Source organism: Anarhichas minor, unplaced genomic scaffold (assembly GCF_050575085.1).
Source record: "Anarhichas minor isolate MPS153535 unplaced genomic scaffold, ASM5057508v1 ptg000074l, whole genome shotgun sequence".
Taxonomy (NCBI): domain Eukaryota; kingdom Metazoa; phylum Chordata; class Actinopteri; order Perciformes; family Anarhichadidae; genus Anarhichas; species Anarhichas minor.
In genome coordinates this window covers 9,757,499-9,779,471 of record NW_027466520.1, presented here as the reverse complement: position 1 = coordinate 9,779,471, position 21,973 = coordinate 9,757,499, and the positions used below count along the sequence as shown (strand labels likewise).

Sequence of the window (21,973 nt, the reverse complement as noted above, 5' to 3'; positions counted from 1 at the left end):
GCAGGTTCTCCCCCAGCAGATCCACGCTGTTAACATGGGTGACCCGGTCAAAAATCACCCCTCCAGCTGAGTAGGTTAAGGTTGACAGGGTTCGCTGGCGTTAGTGCAAAGGGCAAAGCAAATGTGTAGCAGTTTTACTGCGTGAAAAAAAAAAGCTGAATTGGGGGAAACTATTTGGTTGGTGAGGTGCTCAAGTCAATTCTATTTGTATAGTCCAATATCACAAATGTGCCTCAAAGGCCGTTGAACCACATTACATTTACCTTAAGAAGTATGTTACACATTTTTACTCTAAAAAAAAAAGCAGACACTTACTAGAATAAAGTTTATTCAGTGCTGAGTTTATCCAAGCAGGCAAAAATATATTTTCCTTACAATTATCTGACCTCAGTTGAGTCACACACAGGGTTTAACTGGTGCAGCACTGTGTCACTGTCTGACCCCACCTTTTCTCTGTCTTTTCTCTACAGTTACAACATTGTAACCCCTCTGTGGCAAAGAACCAGGTCAAAGCAGTGTGTTTAATTGAGAGGAAGACAAACAGTATTTTTCCTTTTGGCTTGTGTATGCACTAAAGTGAGCCACAGACAATTTGAATGATTCTCTATGAATGGTCTCCCATACATCAAATACATATACAAATCAATATCTATAATGCATCTCAGTAAAATGTCTGGTCACAGCATTATGTACTACAGTTTTTCTACACTACAGTGTTGGTCTATATTTATTTATTTAAAATGATCCCCATTAGCCGATGCCAATGGCACCAGATAATCTTCCTGAAGTCCAAAATCTATATAGTCTGGTAATGCACAGCAGCAAGGGTACTGGCTGTCAGCAAGCTCCCAGGCTGGTGCATGAGGTCTACTATGTAGCGGCAGGGCTTTGAAGAGCGCTCTTTACTGGAGGGATTCCCATTGAAGAGTACCACCTCGTTCCAAGCCCGGTTGTACTCGCCCCTGACAAGTGTGCAGCTCATCCTGATGCAATCAGCCAGACACTGAAAAGCAAAAGAAAGGAGACAGTTTGGGATATTATGATTTGGAAATAAGAGATGGAGGGGGTTATAATAGTGATACTTTAAGTTGAGGGTGGGGAGAATTTATAGAGAAGAGCTTTAAAATAGTATGTTAGGGTGAATTGTAAAGTTTGCAAAGGAAGAGATTGCTACAGAGGGGGGAAAACGCTGATAATGCTGTGTGGTAGCAGTGGCACCTTGAAGAGAAGTGCCCTATGGCAGTAGATTCCCCTGCTGATCAAGCCGATGGGAACAACATTAGACTGAAGCTGAATCTTGAGCTCGGCCAGGTGCAGCACCCATGGGAATTCGTGCATCTTTTCCATCTCCACAGCTCCGCCCATGGCTTCACTCACCAACCTGGCATCCAAAACCATGCAAACAAAACCCATTACAATGCAGGAACCTTAAAAATGTGTGGTGCATTTGTTTGGCATTCTCAAGGCTCACAGTGGTATATTTATAAAATGCTGTTAAATGCCACTTGTGTCCTTTTTTGTGAACCATTAACTCTTTATGAGTTGGTTCACAAATACAGTTTCCAGGGTATCTTGTTTCTTTTTTTCCCCATGGTTCACGGTTCAAACATTGGTGGCCAATTATATAATATGAGATTATTTCCTTCCCTTACCTGGCCAAGGCAGCACACTGCTCTCGTTCATCACTTAGGGGGATAATGAATTCTTTGGCCTTTTTAAGTAGAATCTGCAAAGAGACGTCATCCATCATCTTCCATGGTTTCTCTGTAGGAGGCTCAGGCTGGGTCTCATCTTTCCGTTTGTCATCCTCTTTCTTCTTCCTGTATTGACAGACAGTTAATTCAAAAAAAAAATCTAAATCTGGGTATTTCACCATACAATAAAGCAATAGTATATTCCGTGTTTTTAATTTGTTCATGAATTACATAGGTCTTTATCAAAATAAACCCGAGCATTTTGGATTACCATCCTGTCACAGTATCGGCAGTGACTCCGTGTTTTCCCTGTGTTTCCCAGTGTTTTTCCCCCCTCCAACTGTGTATGTCTGTCGAACCACACATACATCTCATTTCTCTAAGAACATATTTCCTCGTTTCTTCTCTCCTTGCATGGTTTCCTTGCGTCCCTCCATGCATCCCTGGTGGAAAAAGACGCAAGTGAGGGACACATGGATGCAATTTTAGAGACTTGGGATACACCCCATGTTCCAAATTGCTAATTTTCTCATGTATCCCCTTTGCAGAGGATTGTGGGTCAGAATAGCTAGAAACGCATGCTGGCTTGCATACTGCAAAATTTGACCGAATGCAGTGCATGGGACAGCCTGGTATTTTTGGCATACGGCCTTTGACATACTATGTATTGGGACATACTAAATCTTTTTCTGGCATACTAAATATGGTAGTATGGGTACTGGAACTCATACTTGTCCATGTGGTGCTCCTTTCCTGGCTTCTAGTTACCACTGATTACCCACACCTGCCTTCCATCATGCTTATCACTCTGCAGTATATCAACCCTGGTTCTTCACTCACACTTTGCCAGATTGTTATTGCAACCACAGTGGAAGTTTGCCATTCTTGGACGCTATGGTTTATCCATTCAGAGTTATGTGTTTGATTTAATTTAACTTACCCTGTTTCCTTGTGTTTCCAGAAACATTACCCTCCAACTCCCCTGCCTGCCTGCCAGCCAGCAGCCTTGTTACCATAGCCCGGAGCTACTGCATCAGCCATGCTGCCCAGCTCAGATCAGCTCAACCTCTCACTGTCCTCATCACCCTTCCCTTCTACAATAAATCCTTCATTTACTCCACATTTTCTGCTGTTTCTTCGTTTGGGTCCACCCATTACCGATCGCAACACCAACCAGTATACTATGCGCAAAAGTAAGTGAAGATAAGTGAGTATTTGACTTCTTCACCATCATGTCTTACTACTCTACATTCTCATGTTCTTGAGAATTGCTTTAAAGTTACAAAGTTAAACTTGGGTCATACATAGCCATGGACAGGTTACATAACACACTGCTTAAGAATTCCTGAGATGTTGTGAGTGGAAGCATGCTGAAGGGGGGACATGGTGGTAATGGGGTGGGCCAGAGGTACCCTGAGGGGGAACTGCTAAAAGTTAATTCATCATCAAATGCTGAAATGCTGAAAGCTTTTGGGAGCATTAGTGTGCGTGTGTGCATGTACATCCTTTTATACGTATAGTAATTTTTTTATTGTGTGTGCGTCAGCGTGCATGTGTATTACGTGCAGGCATCCTCATGGCTGTGCATGCATGTGCATGATTGTCCATTAGTCTAAACACAAAGGCTCTTCTACTGCGAGTGTGTTGCCATCTTAAAAAAATGGGGGTCGTTTACCGTGAGAGGCCATGCTAACAGAGGAGAGGAGAGGGGGGGGGATTGGAGCAGACAAGGGGAGGGTGATAGTAATTTAACAGCCAGAATAAATTGTACCGACTACCTGGTGTGGCTGGTAGTTTAGGAAACTTGTCATGTTTCAGCCAATGCTCTACCAGTATCTGTGTGGTGGTTGTTGTTAGTTTCCCACTCTGTAGTACTTGTTGTGTAAGAGGCTAGCTGTGTTAGCTGTCATCGTTATGGGAGTTCCTGGATATATTTTCAAAAACCTCTGTCTAAACTTTTTTTTAACTGGGTTGGAATCTGATGCATATTAATAATAAACAATGTTTAGTTCTATTTTTTTCAAAACTTAATGAATCACAGAAAATCAAGAAAACATACTCTGTTGCAGCATTGACAACAATGATGGGCCGTTGCTTGTTGACAGGCTGCTCGGACAGTTCCTTTAAAGTCAGAATCCTCTGACCTGCAGGAACCTAACAGAGAGAGATGTGATGTACAAGACATGTCAAACTATCCTTTGCTACAGTATTTTCTTTTCGATTTGACAACAGTAATTTATTTGAATTGGACTCGCATTCCTTTTTCACATCCATTTCAATAGTATACATACATACATAGATATACACACCTTCCCGGCATCATAGAAGCCCTCACTAATAACTTCAGTGGAGGCCAAATGACCTGTCAGGCTGTATTTGACAGACAAATTGAAGTTAAGCAGGCTGATCATGGCCAACTTGCTGAAACTGCTTCTTCGAGTCGCTGATTGGTTGATTTGCTGAAGCATTTCCAAGGCACTAAGACACACATAAACAGATATTCAGACATTGATGATAAATATAAAAATGCACGCACTAACAAACACACACTCGCATATAAACAAAAGGACCAGTACTTTATGTCAGAGCCATACATAATACTGTCTTATACTGCCATCTACTGGCTATTTTAGAGACTACTCTAAATTGGCTTGAAGACGCTACACCTTTTGTGTCGCTGTAACTTTAAAACACTCATCAAAGTTCTACATGACATCAGTCATGTTTGATGTAATAGTTGGCTGTCATCTCAGTGTCTTACCCAAATTTGCACATCTCCACAGCAGTGGGCACATCACTGGCACAGACATTGATAGCCCAGCATGCATTGTGCAACACCTCCTTATCATAGGTTTGCAGCAAATTGACCAGTGGGTGAAGGCCTCTTGCGCTTAGTAGCTATGAACAAGGAGTGAATTTTAGGTTGTCAGGGAAAGCATATAAACTATTCTTGGAAAATTCATAAGAAACTATTGTTTATAATTAACATTGTTTTTAAGTTTTATACATTTTACTGTTAAGAATAAAAACAGGAACAGTCAAACCAGTATTGGTACCATTAACTGATATTTTCTTTATGCAAAACATCTCAAAATTTCATTGTCATTCGCAAATATGACAGCAAGGCAGGAGTCTAAACTGTCATTAGACAAACACAAACACCAACCTCTGCCCTAGCTTCCGTATCGCAGGCCAATACTGCCAGGCACAGCGTGGAGTTGACCAGGACCTGTGTATCTGTGGACTTCAAGGGCTCCACCAGAGCTTGTATGGCTCCATGTGACAAGACACTGCAGCGGATGACCTCCTGTCCCGCCATGTTGCCAAGTGTGGCAGCAGAATTGGCCACAGTCCTGGGACAGCTTCCATACAGCTGCTGGACAAGGATCTCATGGCCTTCTGCCTCGTACACTGCACTGCAGATACCACAGAAATGGATGGGAGATTTACTGCAAACCTACAGACTACATGCAGTCTCAAAGTATACAACGTAGAAGGTAAAGTGTGTGTCATTTGTGTGATTTGCACAAATAAGTGGAGTTTAAGGGAAATCAAGCATTAAGAGTAAGGAAGTGAGGGAATTAAGGATGGGAGGTGGAGTTTAATGTCCCGAGAACTTAAGGAGACAGTAATGCTGAAATATGTCAGACAGTAAGAGACGAAGGGTAAAGGGATGATTTGTCGGGGGATTAAAAAGGTGGAAGATGAAATGGAGAAAGGGAAAGAAGATAGGTAGATATATTCAGTCAGTAAGAACCATGAGAAGAAAGATGAAGCATTAAATCATTTGTGAAATAGCAGACAGGAAGGCACACTGCTCAACTTTAAAATACCACCTTGAAATACCCGGTTTTAGACTGCAAACTCATCACTTAATGTTTTACACATTTGGCAGCAAGTTGCACATATCATTATTCAGACCCTGAAACTGTTAATTGTCTCGGTCCTTTTTGAGTAACTAACTGTAGGGGTCTCATTTGCATTATGTAACAGGTTGTCTGTCACTCACAATGCGTTGAGCTGGTTGCTATGTGTGAGGTTAGAGAGGGCCTGGGTTGCTGCCTCTCTAAGCACCAAACTGTCATTGCTCAGCAACCGTACAACTGCAGGGATCCCACCTGAAACACACATAAATCCAACTCATTCACACGGCATCGTTGAGAGTGTATGATGTTAAGGTGCTTGTGCGAATGTGCACGTATGTACCCAGGTCTCTGAAGCTGTCTTTGCTGGCTAGGTGGAAGCTCATGGCGGACACAGCCTGGCAGGCAGCTGTTTTCACGCTGATGTCCGCTACAGACAGAAGTTCTACAAGCACCTTCTCCACATTCTGCTCATTGAGCAGTTCGCGATTCTCAGCTACACGTGTGTATGCAAAAAACGATGACATAAACACACGGATTAACTGTTACACCCGCTTGACTTCCAAACCTATAGCTGGAAAGCAATGAAAAAAAATATTATCTCTTGTCTCCTTCTGTGCTTACAGCTCTGAGCAACCCTGGCGATGCATTTCACAGCGTTGGACTGGATTTCAGGCATATTGGGGGCGAGAACAAACTCCATCAGCCTTGTTAATCCTCCACCATTCTGGATCAGCTGTAAACTCTCACTGTCACTCATACAGTTAGCAACTACCCGTAAGGCCACAGCGTGAAGGTCTCTGAATTCCTGTAAGAAATAAAAAGATAGATAGGAGACAGAGGATGTAGTCGAGGATATAGAGGCATTAGGAGTTCAGACAGTGTTCATTCAAAGGGAACCATTTTCAGCTAATGGTGCAAACATACACTGCATACAGACAGCTATAACCCTATCCATATTTTGTCTTCATGTTTTCATTACCTAGGACTAAAGGGCAGGATGAAGACATACATAAGCATTTGTTCTGTCTCTCAGACACATGCACACACAGACCTACCATGTTGCTGAGGATATCCATGAGCTTCTCAAATCCTTGCTCTTCCCTTAAGGTGTTGCATGCATCTTTATCAGTGGTGACATTCTGCAGTGTCTTCAAAGCCAACTGCTGAATGACAGGGAAGTCCGACTTCAACAGATCCAGAAGTGGAGGGATCCCTCCCAACTCACGCACTGCCAGACGGCTTTGGTGGTCCTTCATGCATACATTACAACACGGATACAAAAGTCAAAAGAGAATAATGAAACCGTTTGAATTTCATCCATCTCAAGAATATATTTTACAAAACACACCGTGATGCGTTTAGTGGCTTTTAAGATACTGATAAATGTAACTTCTATTTGACTAAAATGAAAAACCTTATAACCACATAGCCTTGTAACCTCCTCTGAGTCACCTGAACCAGGTTAAAGATGATCTCTAGTGAGTTCTTGCTGACATCAGGGTCTGGACTGGATAAGAGCTGGATTAGAGGTGGCAGGCCCTTGTTGTCAAAGATCCGGGCCTTACAGACGAAATCCACTGACAGAGAGGCCAGGCACAGTGTTGCAAACTCATGGACAACTACATCTTCTTGAATAGGAAAGAAAATGACTGTTTGTTTCTTTTATTATATCTATTTCTGAGTCTATTCATCTCGAGATCCAAATCACTCACCTTCAAGGGACAGTTTGTCAATGATTGATGGAATGACATCTATTTTTTTCAGAGCAATCCTTACATCACCTTTCAATGGAAATATGAAACAAAGTTAATAACTTATTTAGTAAGCAAACCCATCAGTCTCTCAGTCTGTAAGTCAACAAAACAGTGAATTCTAGCCAGTTGACAAATCTCTAAGCACTCAATTGCCTGACAAGCACATAGATGGTCAGGACGTCAAATCAATTGTACTGTAAGCCACCAACAGGCTCAAAAGGCTCTTCTGCATTGATTTCGTTATATGTTGTCTGACACACCGTTGTTGGCCATGATGCCCAGGGCCATGAAGGCGTTGCGTCTGATCAGCTTGTTGATGTGAGTGATGAGCTGACAGAGAGGCTCCAATGCCCCCAGTCCCAGCAGACAAACCTTGTTCTCATCTCCTAACAACAGGGGGAGACCATGAGCAGAGACATTAAGCACGGTGGCAAACAGACCTGTATAGCATTTACTATGTGTCAGTGAAGTAGTGAAGATAAACACAGTAGAAGCTAAAACAGGGGGTGTCTATAATAGTAATATACATATAATATTATTACATGTTGATTATTTTATTTCAGCTCTTGATATATAAAATATATACTATGCAAGTGGTTTATGAGCAAGTAATCGAATGAATTAGATGATGGATATCATGGGAAATAAGCAGGAAATAAGATAAGACATTTAGTACATTTTGTGGTTTTCATCTGCATGTTTGCTCACAGAAAAAAAGCTAATATGTAGCGTTTTTTTCCGTGGGTAGTCTACTGCACCTTTTTCTGCAAATATGTGGATCGCTTCACAGGCTTTGACTAGGATGTCCTCCTCTGGGGAGCTCAGCAGCAGCACTATTGTTGCTGGAGTTTTTCCCTCAAAGGTTAGTGGCTCAAACTGTGAGAGTGAGGAGAGGGAGAGATGTAAATGCGTTATCATTGATCTCGTGTCTGTCCCCGCGGTGTATGTTTTTTTTGGGCATCTTTTATAGACACGAAATAAACAAACCTAGAAACACGTTTGCTGGCTAACGTTATGCTTTGTATACTCATACCGTTTCCGTGCATGGAGTTTCCCTCTCCTTCTTCCCTTTCTTTCCCATTCTGTGACCTAGAGAGGTAAACAATAGTTGTCACAACAGCGTTTATTCATCACGGATCGTCGTTCCGCTCAATGCAATCAACCCTAAAAGCTGCAGTCATATGCTGGCTAAACGACAGAGCTAAGCTGACAGCTTATAGCTCAGTAACGTTAGACCTGTTCACAAAACACGCTTCAACAGACAAACCACGCGGATCACTATCTCAAATATTCACGAGGACTTACCTACTCTACAAGCTAAAGGACAAATCAAAAATGCTTGATGAACACAACAGCCATCCAGAAAAAAAACAGTGTAGTGTTGTGAAAAAGGAGGTTGACACCGCGTTGCTTGGCAACCCATGCCACGTGAGCGGAACCTTCTTATACAGTCTATAGTTATATACAGTCTATGTATAACCTTCTTATATACAGTCTATAGTTATATACAGTCTATGTAGAACCTTCTTATATACATAGAACCTTCTTATATACAGTCTATAGTTAGAACCTTCTTATATACAGTCTATGTAGAACCTTCTCCGTGTTGAGAGGGTGGCGGTCTTGTCCTGTGCAGGTCATCGGAACAGTATTAAGGTAAACGTGCTATACTCTGAAGAGTGAATAAAACAAATGAGCTCTCTACAGCACCATCGCACTGAGGCTGCTTGCTCTTAGAGAATCACTGACACAGCAATGCCAGTGGGAATAGCGCAGCATGCACCAGACAACCAAATGACCTCCACCGACATTACCTGGTGGTGTGGGACGTTGTCACCCTTCTGCCTGTCCATGAAATGAGGCTCAGATTAATCTAAACGATAGCAAGCCAAGGATGGGGGATGGTGGGGACGATGCACAGGTCTTACCTGCTAATGCATTTCTATTATACAGCTGCAAACACGCGCAGTCATATGGCCACCTGGAAATGGGAACAGTGCATATACATTTTCACACATGGAGAGGAATTTTTTATTCATTCATGACGAAATCAAAATACAAATTCATACTGGTATTAAAAAGACTGCTGTGTGCTATTAAAAAGCAACAAAAAAAAAGTGTCATAGGCCTGGTGGAGGGAGGGGGTTGCAGCAGACACTGTCACCTCCCCCCCCGTCGAGCTGTCACTTGACAGCAGCGCACATGAGCCTCAATGCAGCAGGCGGAGTTGATCACCCGGTGATTTACGTCTAGATAGCCGCTCCTCGGCGTTTTGATTCAGGCGGGGCAAGAACATGACAGGATCCTCCCCTGTCATCTCTACGGACTGATCACATAGCGCGTAGGAAAGGAGGGCTGAGCCGCTTGCTAGTCGTGTGCTGCTATCTAACGTTAGCTCGCAGGCTAACGGTAGCTCGTTGGTGAACGGAGACCGGTTCTCAGTCGGCTAACGTTACGTAGCCGACTCGCTAACGAAGGTCGGAGGGACTAATGTTGGATGGTTGTCAAGAACGTTTAGTTAGTCATTCCGCGTCACGAATGTGTCATTTTAATTATTTGTTTTAAGGCTGCATAATAATTCGTGTTGCATTCTTCCTGTTTTACACGTGTCATAGTTTTACTTTAATTTATCGTTGATGCTTTGCTAGCTAGCGCGCTATTCGGCTACGCTAACGCCAGCTCAGTGAGAGCTCACATCACAGCGGAGAGCTCAAGACTAGTGAAGGAAGGAAGAGAGGCGACTTATGATGTGGGCTGAGGGAAGCGGCGGAGTGCTCGGCGAAGGGGAGCAGCAGTATTAGCGTAAACACGTCGTATTTTCTCCTATTATTCCTTGTCGAGTCATAGCGTCAGCCAAACCGTCTGGGGACGTTGGATGAAGACAATAATCGGGGCACTTTGATTTTGCGAGCTGGCTAAATGAATAGTATTGGTATTACCGAGTCGTGAGCTAGTGGCCACTGTGCCAGCTTCAGGGTGAACAAACAGTCAAGACTATCGCACAGACTGCAATAACCAACCAGCTTGCTTTAAAAAGATGGCTTCGGCGAGCAGCATTGCCGCAGCTATTGCGAGCAAAACGAAGACCAAGAAAAAACACTTCGTTGCTCAGAAAGTGAAGCTCTTCCGTGCCAGCGACCCTCTGCTCAGCGTGCTTATGTGGGGAGTCAACCATTCGGTGAGTCAGACCAGCTTATGTCCCTATAAGATCCACAGTTATGTCTCTCTCCCTCGACCTTTGATATGCCACATTAAACCTCACTAGCTGTCAACTACGAGTCCTTGTGTTGTTGCAGTTGATTGACACATACGAGATGACAGCTGTCGGCTACGTTGTTGTCAATAAATATGTCTCCTGGACTCATACAGCAAATCGTTATTTATGTTTGCTCTATTAAGTTTTGCACAGCTAATGTTACTATTCGTTTTGCATGATTTCGATATATATATATATATATATATATATATATATATATATATATATATATACATGTGTGTGTGTGTGTGTGTGTGTGTGTGAGCGTGCGTGAGCAGCGAACTCTTCTTTGGCTTCCTGTTGTGCACATGTAGGATAAGCTGCTAGGGGTCTGTGTCATGAAAGAGCATATCTTCCCATGCAAGACAGCTTATCTCTGCTCTCTGCTCTCCTTCTCTTCCTTTGCTGAATATGTGTACTGGGCCAATACTCGTATGAGAGAGAGAGAGCAAGCTTGGCAAGAAAGCAGAGGACATGCAAATATTTCTGGCACCAAATCCTAAATATTCAACCTTTTTACCAATGTTTAACACACATTATTATATTACACAAGTGGGATGGAGACAGCCAGCAGAGGTATATAATCTGTGGTTCTTTCAGGTCCGGCGCTCTTGCAATCGTATTAATATATAGCCTCTCCTTCATCCTTTACTCGGCTTGTTCCTAATAACCATACCATGATTATTACAGTAAAGCCAGCCTGTTTACACAACGGTTCATCTGGTGGTTTAGTTTGAGGAGAACTGCTTTCCAAAATGTAGAAAAAGAGATGAGCAGTCATTTTTATATTTAGTATATAAATGTCTATTCATATGTTAGTAAGACATTATTCCCATGGGAAAGGTACTAACAGTATAGTTTGTATAAAATGTTAGATTTTTTTTCCCCTTTTTAATGCAAAGTGCAGCTCTGCTTTCTTGCTCTTTATGGATGTGCACCTATGTTGGTTTTGCATCACGTGATGTTAACAGACCGTATGAGCCAGCAGTTGCTGCTTTAGCAAAGTAATTCATAATTCCTCATCTCAGTAGTAATACACCTATTTTCAGTTCTACATGATGTTAGAGACTGTTTGACTTAGTAAATCATTTTGCAGTTTTTGGCTCATGCACCAGCACTTTGTGCACAGATGATCTGGCCTCTTTTGAGCTCCGTTTGTTATTTCCTGCTGCATAGACGGTGCGATTTGATTTTTGGCCTGGTGTTAAGCGTGGTAGTTCAGTGTGCCAAGACAGCTAAAAATCCAACGCTTTTGGATAGCTTCTGTAGATGGATCACAGTCACCTGGCTGGTGTTGGTCCTGATACTGCAATCTAAGTAAGGTGCTCGAGGTTTACCTACATGCTGCTATGCAGTACTACTGATTAATCCTTCTGTTTTTGAATGTCACGTGAAATGCTTGAGAGAAATGAACATTGGCCGTGGTTACGCATGACTTTTCAATGGAACTTTTGTGGTCGGATGCACCAGATCACAACTCACTTGTGTTGACACTTCAATTCGACCTGATCGGATAGTGGTTGGATATATTTCCTGGTTAAAGAAGCGGCTGTAAAACGGAGGACAAACGCATTTAATGTCCTATAAATTCTTCATAAAAGTCCCCCCGGTAATGTTGCTGCTTACTCTTCCTCATGCTGACCACACCTCACCGAGATTGGAACTCAATGCGAGTCAGGCGGATGATATCCCAATGCGAGCAAGATCCGACATTGGAGCATACAGACTTAACAATTAATGTGTCCTGGCATGATCGGATGACAAAAGTCTCATTGAACAGACATGTGTGACCACGTTGATGCATTGACAGATATGATATTATCCAGACTGTCATGCAAGAAAACACACAAAAATACCATTGGCAACATAAAAATGGAAGTCCATGCCAGGTCACCAGATTGAGCCACTGAGTTACTGGCACGGAGTGTAAACGCTGCAGCTTGTAAGTGTTCATGTAAGGTTACTTTAAAGTATGGGGTGTGCAAAGTACACTAAAATTGTAAATAATAGGACACTGAAAAGGAATGAATAAAAGGGGAGGCCTGAGAATGCAACCAGCCTGCAGAGACGACATGTAAACACATGCACATGTTCTGGAAGATGTAACCCCCACCCCTCCAAATCCACTGTGGCCTGTCAGTCAAAAGCATCCACTCTGGTGCCTCCTGAAAACCAGACTTCTTACAGTATTGGTACTCTGGGAGCTCAATGGTTAAACACCTGAACCTGCTAAGAGGGAAAGGTAGTCTGGTACTAAAAACAATACAGAAGAGCCGTGGATAGTACTGCCACTCTATTGGTCCAATGAAGCAAAAATGTTCTGTAGAATGAGTCCAATAGTGCCAAGATGGATGAACACATATGAGACGTTCATGTGGCCCAGGACATTCGCTGCACGTTCTCAGAAGGATTCTTGTGTAACAGCTGAGAAAAGCTAGGGGGGTGTGTGTGTTTTGAAATTGCTTTGTATGGCAAAAGGTGTGTGGCAGCTGAAAAGAACCATTGTTGACAGGTAGCCAATTTTACTTTAATCCTAACACTTGCATCCCTCAGAGCCTAAATAGGTTACACTGCTCATGGTTTTACAGAAAAGGATTTCAGTGGGAATCTAAGTTGTAACCACTGAAGCTTAGTGGGTGCAAAAGCTTAAACAAACCAGAGTCTACAAAATCAATCTCAAACTCATTACAACAGCATCTCCTGGTCTGCATGACATTACAAATGTAGAATAGGTCTTGTCTCTCTGTGATCTATTCTTTGCTGCACTGAGTTCAGACATTGTGATTTGGCTGCCTCAGTGTTTTCTGTAAATAAGCCTTTCCCCTTTTATTGTATGATTGTGAAACTAGCAGAATAACCATTCTCTCTCTCTCTCTCTCTTATGCTGAATATGTGCTGACATGAACAAAATAGACGCTAAGCACAAATATAGCCCACAGGATTGCTAGCCACTTCACCTTTCTGTAATTTGTGAATGTGTAAAAGGAATTTAGTCCTTGCTTGTCTGTCAGTCCCGGGTCATTTCACGTAAAAAGCAAAATGCAGATTGTTGTTATGATGACGACACACGTCAGCTGGGCCGTAAAGTTTTGTCGCAGCTCGCGAGGAAGAGAGCGGCCTGCTGGCCACCGGCCCGCTGTTCAGCTCACTTTCTGTAACCAGTGTAGCATTAAAGCATGGCGGGATTAGCAAGCTAACTAAATAGCCAGCTGTTCGCTAGTTAATGCTTTAATGCTACACTGATAACAGAAAATAAGATGAATAAATGTATCACTTATTTAACAGGAGCAATGTGATTTCCTGCAGTGTGTCAAGAGTGTGTGGATGAATCACTAAGTTTATTTTAAATTTAACTAATTTATTCTGGCTCTCTACGCTTTGTAACACCGCTGCTCGTTTTAGTAGTTACTGCAAAACCTCACCTCAGTGTGTCCATGACTGAGGTTAAGTTGGTTTAGTTCATACGGAAGTTAGCCCGCTACAACGCTCGCAATGGCAACGGTACACAAAGAATTGCATGTTTTTCTTATCATGGGAGATTCTAAAAGTCTCTCTTTTATTGTTATGAAGTACAGTGCCACTTGAGGCCTTTTAATTAGTATAACCTTCAGACTTTTGTCTGTTGATATTTCCAAGAGGACTTTGTATAGTATAGGCAATATCTTAAATAATTAATTCTAAATATCCTTCCTTTGGGTCTTCCTCAGGTTTCTACTTTTAGTGTTTCTATGCGCCACTCTTTACTTGCTGCACCTCCATTAAACCCTCCCCAACCTGCAGGTTCATTCACTATTCTTGTCATAGCCCCTTTTTGTGTCACCCTGTCTATCTGGCTCACTTTTCATTCCCCGTCTCCTTCTCTCTTCCCTTTCTCTGCTGTGTCCTTTCTCTCTGTCTGACTCAGAGTAGCTGTGCTTGGTTCTGTGGATTGCATAAAAGGGAGATTCTATAAATATCTGCAGGAGTGACCCACAGCTAATATGTGTGGTGATTACGGTGAGGAAAACAGAAAAGCTGGAGCCTCACATTCTTTGCACCCTGAGGCAATGACAGCTAGAGGAACTCATAGAAGCATCTTGTGGTTTCATTCCAACGTGTCTCAAAAAACATAAAAAATATATATTTGATCTGCTCTTGCATGCATGCAAACATGTATGCAAGTGCCTGCATTACTAGTGTGTGCGTGTGTGTTTCCTTCGCCACAGAGTCACTGTGCCATGGGCCTGTGGCACACTTGCCAAAATGAAATGCGACATGTTGCTGAGCAGCTTCATTCCCTCAACAGCACAGGCCATATACCATAAGCCTGTTTGTTGCTCAGTCAGTCTAAATCACCATATCCTTTAATAGCTGGACTTGCACAGCACTGTTGTCATAACAGACTTGTTGACTTGTCTGCATGTACCTTGATGACAACTTTTAATTTCTGTGTGACCTATTTTGACCTTAGTCATTCGACATTTAGTGTTTCGACATAGATAGGAGTTTGTCTGTTGTAAGAACTTAGCCCCGAAGGAGATGCTAACACTGAATAATATTTGTCTGAATTATACTTTGAATAGGCTGAGTGTACCTGGCATATTCTACGGTAGTCTAACACTCAGAAACGCACACTTCAGCAGCTCAGTGTGTGCGATTTGGTGACGAACAGGGGCTGAACTACACCTGAACCAGCTGTTAGTGTCTGATGTGAATGCACGTCTCACAATACAAGGCATGACTACCATAAGCCTTTAATTGCACTGCAGATGTCTTACTCAGGTAGTTGGTTGCATTTGCCCTGTTTTATTTCTGTGTCTCTGTCTCTCTCTCACACACACACACACACACACACACACACACATGCACAGCAGTCCTTTTACCTTACCACTGCTCTACTTTTAGCATCACTGCGTCCTCATTATGGCTGACCTTTCCATGCTGTGGTTGTGAGCAGAGGGAGGAATTGGAGTAAGGGGGTAGCCCTGACTGAGAAGTTAAAGCTGCTCCACAGAATTAGGTCACATACAGCCTGTCATGGTCACATTATTTTTGTTACATTGTGAGGGACTGATCATTGCATGTGGTTTAAAGCAGAAGAAGTACTCCTGTAAGGAAGTACTGCTACAACAGTTCGAAGATTAACTGTAGACCGATTTTGGTTTGTTGATGACTAATGGATAGATAACGATAGTTGTACATTTCATCTTTTTTATCTACCTACCCTAACCCTGTTCTGCGAGGATTCCTTTTTACGGCCCAATGAATCTGTGATACCATTGTTGTACTGTGTTTAGGCCTTTCAACCTAACCTTGGTTTGGTTCCTTGGGTAATATGTATTCTTGTTTATGTGGCTAATGTTAAAATTGCTTCATACTATGAATAGTTCTGGGATTGTTAACAGGTCGGGAGATGATGTAATAGCCTTGTAAAGTGGCCAGTGAAAGGTTAAGTCCACTCTCGACTCAATGCAATCTGCTACAGCTCTATGTGACCTTTGATGCTCACTATCTGATTGTTAAATGGCAAATCTCCATTTAGCTTGTGTATCCATACTGTATATGAGTATCTTTGTGGTTCATGAATATCATCTGTCATGTTGTGGTCAGCGAGTGTACCAGTTGGTTAAGGCTCAATGTTTGTGTATTAGAGATATTTCCTAAAAAGCACAACACTGATGATGATGTGTGTGTGTGTGTGTTGAGAAAACATTCTGAAGTGTATGCTGATGGTTTTGTAAGCCGTCGCTTTATACTCTAAATACTCACTAAATACTTCTCTGCACTATTGATTTGAGTGCAGCTTTTACCAGATTGCAAATTCATGTTCCCTCTTACTGTATTTACACCTCTACATATTGGTTAATTACACGATCAGTCAGTCTTGATTACACTTTAATTAGAGCCACTTAGAATTTAATGCCTCGTGAATTAGCATAGAGGAAGTGCACGCTAACACGCTGCACTTTCAAGGAGTCGGTTCTTCCGAGCACAATGTCCCATTTCCCCACTCATTATTGACAGCTTGACACACATTTGGGCTCTGATGGAAAATATATCTTATAATGATGCTGTTCTCTCTCTCCCAGCTCCCCTGTTTATCTATACTGGTACGACTGGTATGTCGTAAAAAGTCAGCTTCTTTTCTGCGGTGATAAATCTCCCAAATCGGCTGTTGTCGATCTTCACTTAAACCAATGATGTTATTCTTAATATTAGCATTGGTCCAGGTTTGTTTATTTCCCTGACTCCTGCCATCTTGCAAGCAAAATTGTAAGAGTTGTATACATTTAAAAAGTAGCTGGATTCAAGACTGAAGATTGTATTGGGGTGACACCCAGCCAGTTCAAAATATAGCCACATGTTTGAAGTCTATGAGAGTAGCAAAACATCTCAAGAGTCCAAACTTGAGTTGTGCTTTTTATTGGGACACAAAAGTATATATGTGAATGTTCGAGTGGGCCGAGAACAAGTTTGTTGCACTACACTTATACTTCAACGTAACTTACCACCAATTGATTTGTGACTAGTTCTGTTTTCTTGTGCTTGTGGCTGCATTGTGGCTGCATTGTGGCTTTGTACAAAAGCAGCCTGTACAGCGAGAAATTAAAGTACATGTGATGGACAGTTAGTAAATACGGATATCAGTCCTATGAATCAGATGGGGACCACTCATGTATTGGTGGCACTGAAGCAAGTGAACCATGAACGCATCGGGAGAAGAAGCATGCATAAATCAAACCAAACCTTTTGAAAAATGCTTCTTATTCAATAATAAATATAAATACAACCCAAAATACTGTAGGATCCTTAAAAATGACTACCTTTAATTCAAGGTAAAGACCTGTGTTGCAGCACTAAGCCGTCCATCTCAGCCTAGAATGGAGAAATGTCTGCCTCAGTCCTTCACTCGTCATGTCATGGAGATGAGCCAATCAAACGTGGCCATTTGCTTGTGTCGGCACAACCCTCACAGGGCTTGGGCCGAAATGGGCTGAGCGGTAGCCGGGCACTGATGTATCGCATAATGCCCGGAGACAGCAGCCTCCAATGGGCCAGCGTTTAGGGGGAGAAGGCCCGCAAACGTGTTTTTGAGGAATGTCTACACTCGCTCACTCAGAGGGATGAGGAGAGGACACGCTACGCACAGACTGAGGCATTATGCATCGTTCTCACGAGGAGTAAAACCGGCTCTCTTGGTCTCCGGATTCCAAAAACTGGTATTCTGGACAGCCCTAAAATCTCTTCTAGTGACACATTCATGTTGTAGCTTGTAGGTCACTAACTGAGTTGTCAGAATTTAGAATAGATGAACAAGATGACGGTCAGTTTTAGCTTTCCCCCTCCATCCTGCTGTCATACCTGATGCTTAGTCTTGTTTCTTTCCTTTGGGAGAGATTTCTCTCCATACTTTCATTTCCCTTTTATATCTTGCTCCTAAGAAATGGCCCGATCGTTTGTATCTTTACACCAAGATTTTAAAAATTAAAACTTGTTGCAATGTCACCCAGTCAACACTATCGTCGGGCTGTCATCTGCGAGAGTGAGTCATCTATCGGTCATTGTTCAGAGAGATAAGGCAATGCCATGCTGCTGACAGAGCACACTCTACTCACTAACTTCCCGTCCGATGGAGCAACAGCACACGCTTGGTTCACCCTGGGCCGGAAAACCAGTCTTCATCACCATGGAGACAAACAGGAAGTGGTGGTGTGAAAATTGTCTGCAAGTTTGCGAGCTGCAGGAAGATGGGCCGATACGCTGGAGACATCTGATGAAACAACACACAAGAGCCACACTTAGCTCAAGATAGACATTATGACCAGAGCCGAGCAGATGAAAGGAGTATTTTTAGTTGTGCATTGTTTTTATCGAGTTTATTTTTACCTGATTTTTGTGTTTAAGCATGTTTGTACACTAGGTGTCTTCGCGTGCGTGCATGTGTGCTTTGTAAGATCAGCCACTGTCTCTGCCTTTGTGTGAAACACAGCTTTGTTGATTAGGCGACATCTCCCCACTGAGTACCCAGGATGCATCTGTGGTATAGCATCACTGTGACGTTGGTGCCTGTCACACCAGGGCACTGAAATATTTCTGGATATGGCACTTGGATCCTCTGCTTGCTCTGTCTCTCTAATGCCCTCCTTTCCGTATCTTTTTAATCACGCTTTTTTTTTTTTTTTTTTTTTTTCTCCTTTCCTACCGAGAAATTCTCTCCTGCTCTTAGGCTATCTTCTGTTAACCGTGCACACACATTTGCTTAAAGCTTACAATAATCCTAGAGGATATTTAGTAAGAATGGTAACTCTTACCTATAGTAAGACAACATCAAAGTGCTATAGGCAAGGTAAACAGGCTTGTTCTTGAAACGCTTCTGTGCTCAAATTGTGCATGTTTGCTGACTTGGTTAACAGCAAAGTTGAAATAGTGTTTCTGCTGACTATATATTCATCTTCACACAAACGCTCTCTCTCTCTCTCTCTCTCTCTCTCGAGCGGACACTCTGTAACGTTACGCAGGGCTTGCAATTCACTGGCAGAAAGCCTGACGGAGTATGCCAGGCAGTTATTGCCACCAAAGTTTGAGTGTTTAAGTGTATTCAGTACACCTACATCACAAGTGTGCTTGGTAGAATGAAAGAGTATTAATAGATTCAAGAAACTTGCCAACACTCCTGTCTGCAGCCAACAACGAATACACAAGGGTGCGCAGACACACACACACACACCATCATCATCCTATTTGTATCAAGCTGTGCCTGAGTCATAACAAATGTCAGGTCTGCGTATTGCAGCAATCAGTGATGCATGACCAGTTCCAAATTGTAACCCCTGCAATGTGCTGTATGTGTTAGAAGCCCCGTTGTTCATGCAGTTCGCAAGGTTTGAAGTGTTTTGTAATTTGCATTTTGTTGGGTGGCAATCATGACCATAAATGTGTAGAAACATGGAACTCGTATAATCAAGTGTTAACAGTCGAGACACACACGTGTTTTCAGCTGATTCGGCCGTGACCTGTTACCGGCGGGTCAGTCTTATATTTACTGCATGATAGTAACTTCACAGCCACACACACGTGTCGCTGAGTGAAGAGGACTTAAAGCTCACAATTTGTTCATCTTAAAAACATTTGGAACAACTAACTTAATCAGACACTTATTATATGGTAATTCATTCCCATGCTGCTGCTCCGAGTAATCGCAGTGACCGGCTCGTCTGCCAGCAGCACAGAGCTGTACAGCGAACGCTGACCGGCAGTATGGAGCCTTTTTGTCAATTATATAGCTGTTAGAAAGAAATTGGCAACTCTGAATCGGCAGGTTAGACTTTTAAAATATTGGATATCGGAACCGGCCAAGAACATTTGGTGACTCTCTAGTTAACAGTCTAACTCACCTGGTAGTACACAACATCTAGTTTATGTATTTTCAAACTTAAGTCTCAAATATGAGTGCAAGTAGAAAGCAAATACGCTCTTGAATGGTGAACACACTCAAAGATTAGAAAATTGCACTGCATCACAGGCGACACAGATCTTATCTTTCTTGCAGGAGTGACGCTTTTTTGTTGTAATTCCGCAACATACCACACTTTCACTCTTTATCAGAGATGACAAAGAAAAGTGACATTAATCATGCGAGTCGTTTTCGCGCTGCCAATGCAAAAACCAAATCCTTGTGTTACACTGAATGTCTTTTTTTAAATCCAGTCACGTGTAAGCCACTGCTTATCTTTACACCAGTCTGTTAAAAGATGCTGCTGATTAGGTGTGATAATATTGCATCGTGAAAAAGGAAGCACACAGCTAGCACATGAAAGAAAGCTGAACAGTGCACTCTCGGTATCCCAAGGCTTCTAGCATGACTTATGTAACGTGATTTTACTGACATGTTTTCGACTGCTTTTTATTGCTCGATACTTCACTGACCTCCCTTTCTTTTCTATGTTTTTTTTTTTTCCTACCCAGATAAATGAGTTAAGCCATGTTCAGATCCCCATCATGCTCATGCCAGACGACTTCAAGGCCTATTCTAAGATCAAAGTGGACAACCACCTATTCAACAAGTAAGGTCTTTTTAAGTATATTATACAATTATAGTATTTTATTTTCATAAACCTGTGAATTTAGAACCTAGAGCATCTCATAAACTATGTCACTGTTTTTTTTTTGTTTTTTGTTTTTTTTGTGTACCCACAGGGAGAACATGCCCAGCCATTTCAAGTTCAAGGAGTACTGCCCTCTGGTGTTTCGAAACCTCAGAGAGAGGTTTGGCATCGACGATCAGGACTTCTTGGTAAGAAACATTATCCTCAAACGTATCTGAAGAGTGTGTAATAAATGTAACCCTCTGGTCCTATTAGACCACTGAAACACTCGTAACTATTTCTAAACTAATTTGATCACAGTCTTCTTCTGTAAATGATTGCACTTTTTCCTTTCCCTCTTTTGTTTCAGCCTTGATTTCCGTTTCTTTTTTTTTCCACTCTTCCCGAGTAAATCCCCACTCCCAGAGCAGGCAATGAGTTGGCAGTATTTGGAGGTCGTTGCGTCCCAGCTCAGTGCAGCTGTCCTTCTCGCATGTTTACATTAGGGTTCGGCTGGCTGCAGTGAGTGGGCAGTTGGGGTTGTTAAGACACTGGCCAGTGCAAAGAAATGTTGTGACATTCTCAACTACTTTTCTACATGAGGCACTAGTCACATTGTGGTCAAAAAGGTTTATTGGTTTATATTTTTCTAAAGGCCTATTGGTATTATTTCTAATTCCATTGGTGAAATTCTTCAGTACAGCCAATGGGTACCACCAGCTGCAGGCTCTTTTGATGACATGCACAGTACCCATTAGTTTTCATAAGCAATGCTAGCAGTATTAAATTCAGTTCTGGGAGGGTAACAGAAGTGCAAACAGATTAACATTTTTCCCCACATTATGATAAATGTCTGGTGGAGAAAATTACAAACTAAAACAAACAGTAGGATATTCCTTTGAAAGCTTTTTTTTATTTTTTTATCTATGCCAGCCTCAGGCGAAGGGCCTCTTAAACATTTCAGCCTGTGACACAAACCACCTCAATGTTGCACCAGGACCTGGACTGTAAGTGGGCCTCTTAAGGTTCCATGGTTTTAAGCAAAAGATGCTATGGCGTGAAGAGGGGAGAGTGCACCGAGGGCAGAGGACATTAGGAATTCTTGGAGAATGAGGCGTGCAGCCAAGGCTGTTGGATCATGTTACTTTTCAGCGCCAAAGTCTGGGCAGCAGCTGTTTGTGTCTGTGTGTAGGTTTGGACAGGGAGCAGGCATAGGAGTCAGAACCCCACATGTTTAGACTGGAGGGTGGAAGGTGGTCGGACAACTAGAGCGTAGAGGCAGGACATGCAGTATTGTGGGATCCATTCAAGTACACCAGACTATTTCAACCGTTGAACC

General features: G+C 42.4%; 2 protein-coding genes across 4 annotated transcripts in view; one reads left to right on the top strand and one right to left on the bottom strand.

Annotated features, from left to right (window-relative positions):
• Nucleotides 1–35: 35 nt before the first annotated feature.
• On the bottom strand, nucleotides 36–9,631 carry armc3 (armadillo repeat containing 3). Its single transcript, XM_076080890.1, has 17 exons — nucleotides 9,562–9,631; nucleotides 8,348–8,403; nucleotides 8,073–8,190; nucleotides 7,575–7,700; nucleotides 7,273–7,341; nucleotides 7,013–7,188; nucleotides 6,616–6,810; nucleotides 6,182–6,365; nucleotides 5,901–6,053; nucleotides 5,704–5,812; nucleotides 4,861–5,110; nucleotides 4,456–4,592; nucleotides 4,004–4,172; nucleotides 3,754–3,848; nucleotides 1,653–1,820; nucleotides 1,219–1,381; nucleotides 36–1,003 (listed from the first exon to the last, which is right to left on the bottom strand). Exons 1-17 carry the CDS (start codon nucleotides 9,629–9,631, stop codon nucleotides 797–799), a joined length of 2,445 nt encoding a protein of 814 aa, XP_075937005.1. The 3' UTR covers nucleotides 36–796.
• The window catches only part of pip4k2aa (phosphatidylinositol-5-phosphate 4-kinase, type II, alpha a), a 26,131-nt gene continuing 13,684 nt past the window's right edge, over nucleotides 9,527–21,973 (top strand). For 2 of the 3 annotated variants that reach the window (XM_076080229.1, XM_076080228.1), the window contains exons 1-3: nucleotides 9,527–10,492; nucleotides 20,516–20,613; nucleotides 20,747–20,843. In XM_076080229.1, coding sequence (XP_075936344.1) covers nucleotides 10,352–10,492; nucleotides 20,516–20,613; nucleotides 20,747–20,843 — 336 coding nt within the window. In that variant the 5' untranslated portion in view covers nucleotides 9,527–10,351. The remainder of the gene's footprint in view (nucleotides 10,493–20,515; nucleotides 20,614–20,746; nucleotides 20,844–21,973) is intronic. The other variant, XM_076080230.1, reaches the window with a different exon arrangement.

Coding starts and splice junctions, on each gene's coding strand:
- armc3 (XM_076080890.1), bottom strand. CDS start 9,631: ATGACAGGGGAGGATCCTGTCATGTTCTTGCCCCGCCTGAATCAAAAC. Junction 7,701..8,072: donor CCACATATTTGCAGAAAAAG/GTGCAGTAGACT, acceptor CCCTGTTGTTAG/GAGATGAGAACAAGGTTTGT. Junction 4,593..4,860: donor ATACGGAAGCTAGGGCAGAG/GTTGGTGTTTGT, acceptor CCTTGTTCATAG/CTACTAAGCGCAAGAGGCCT.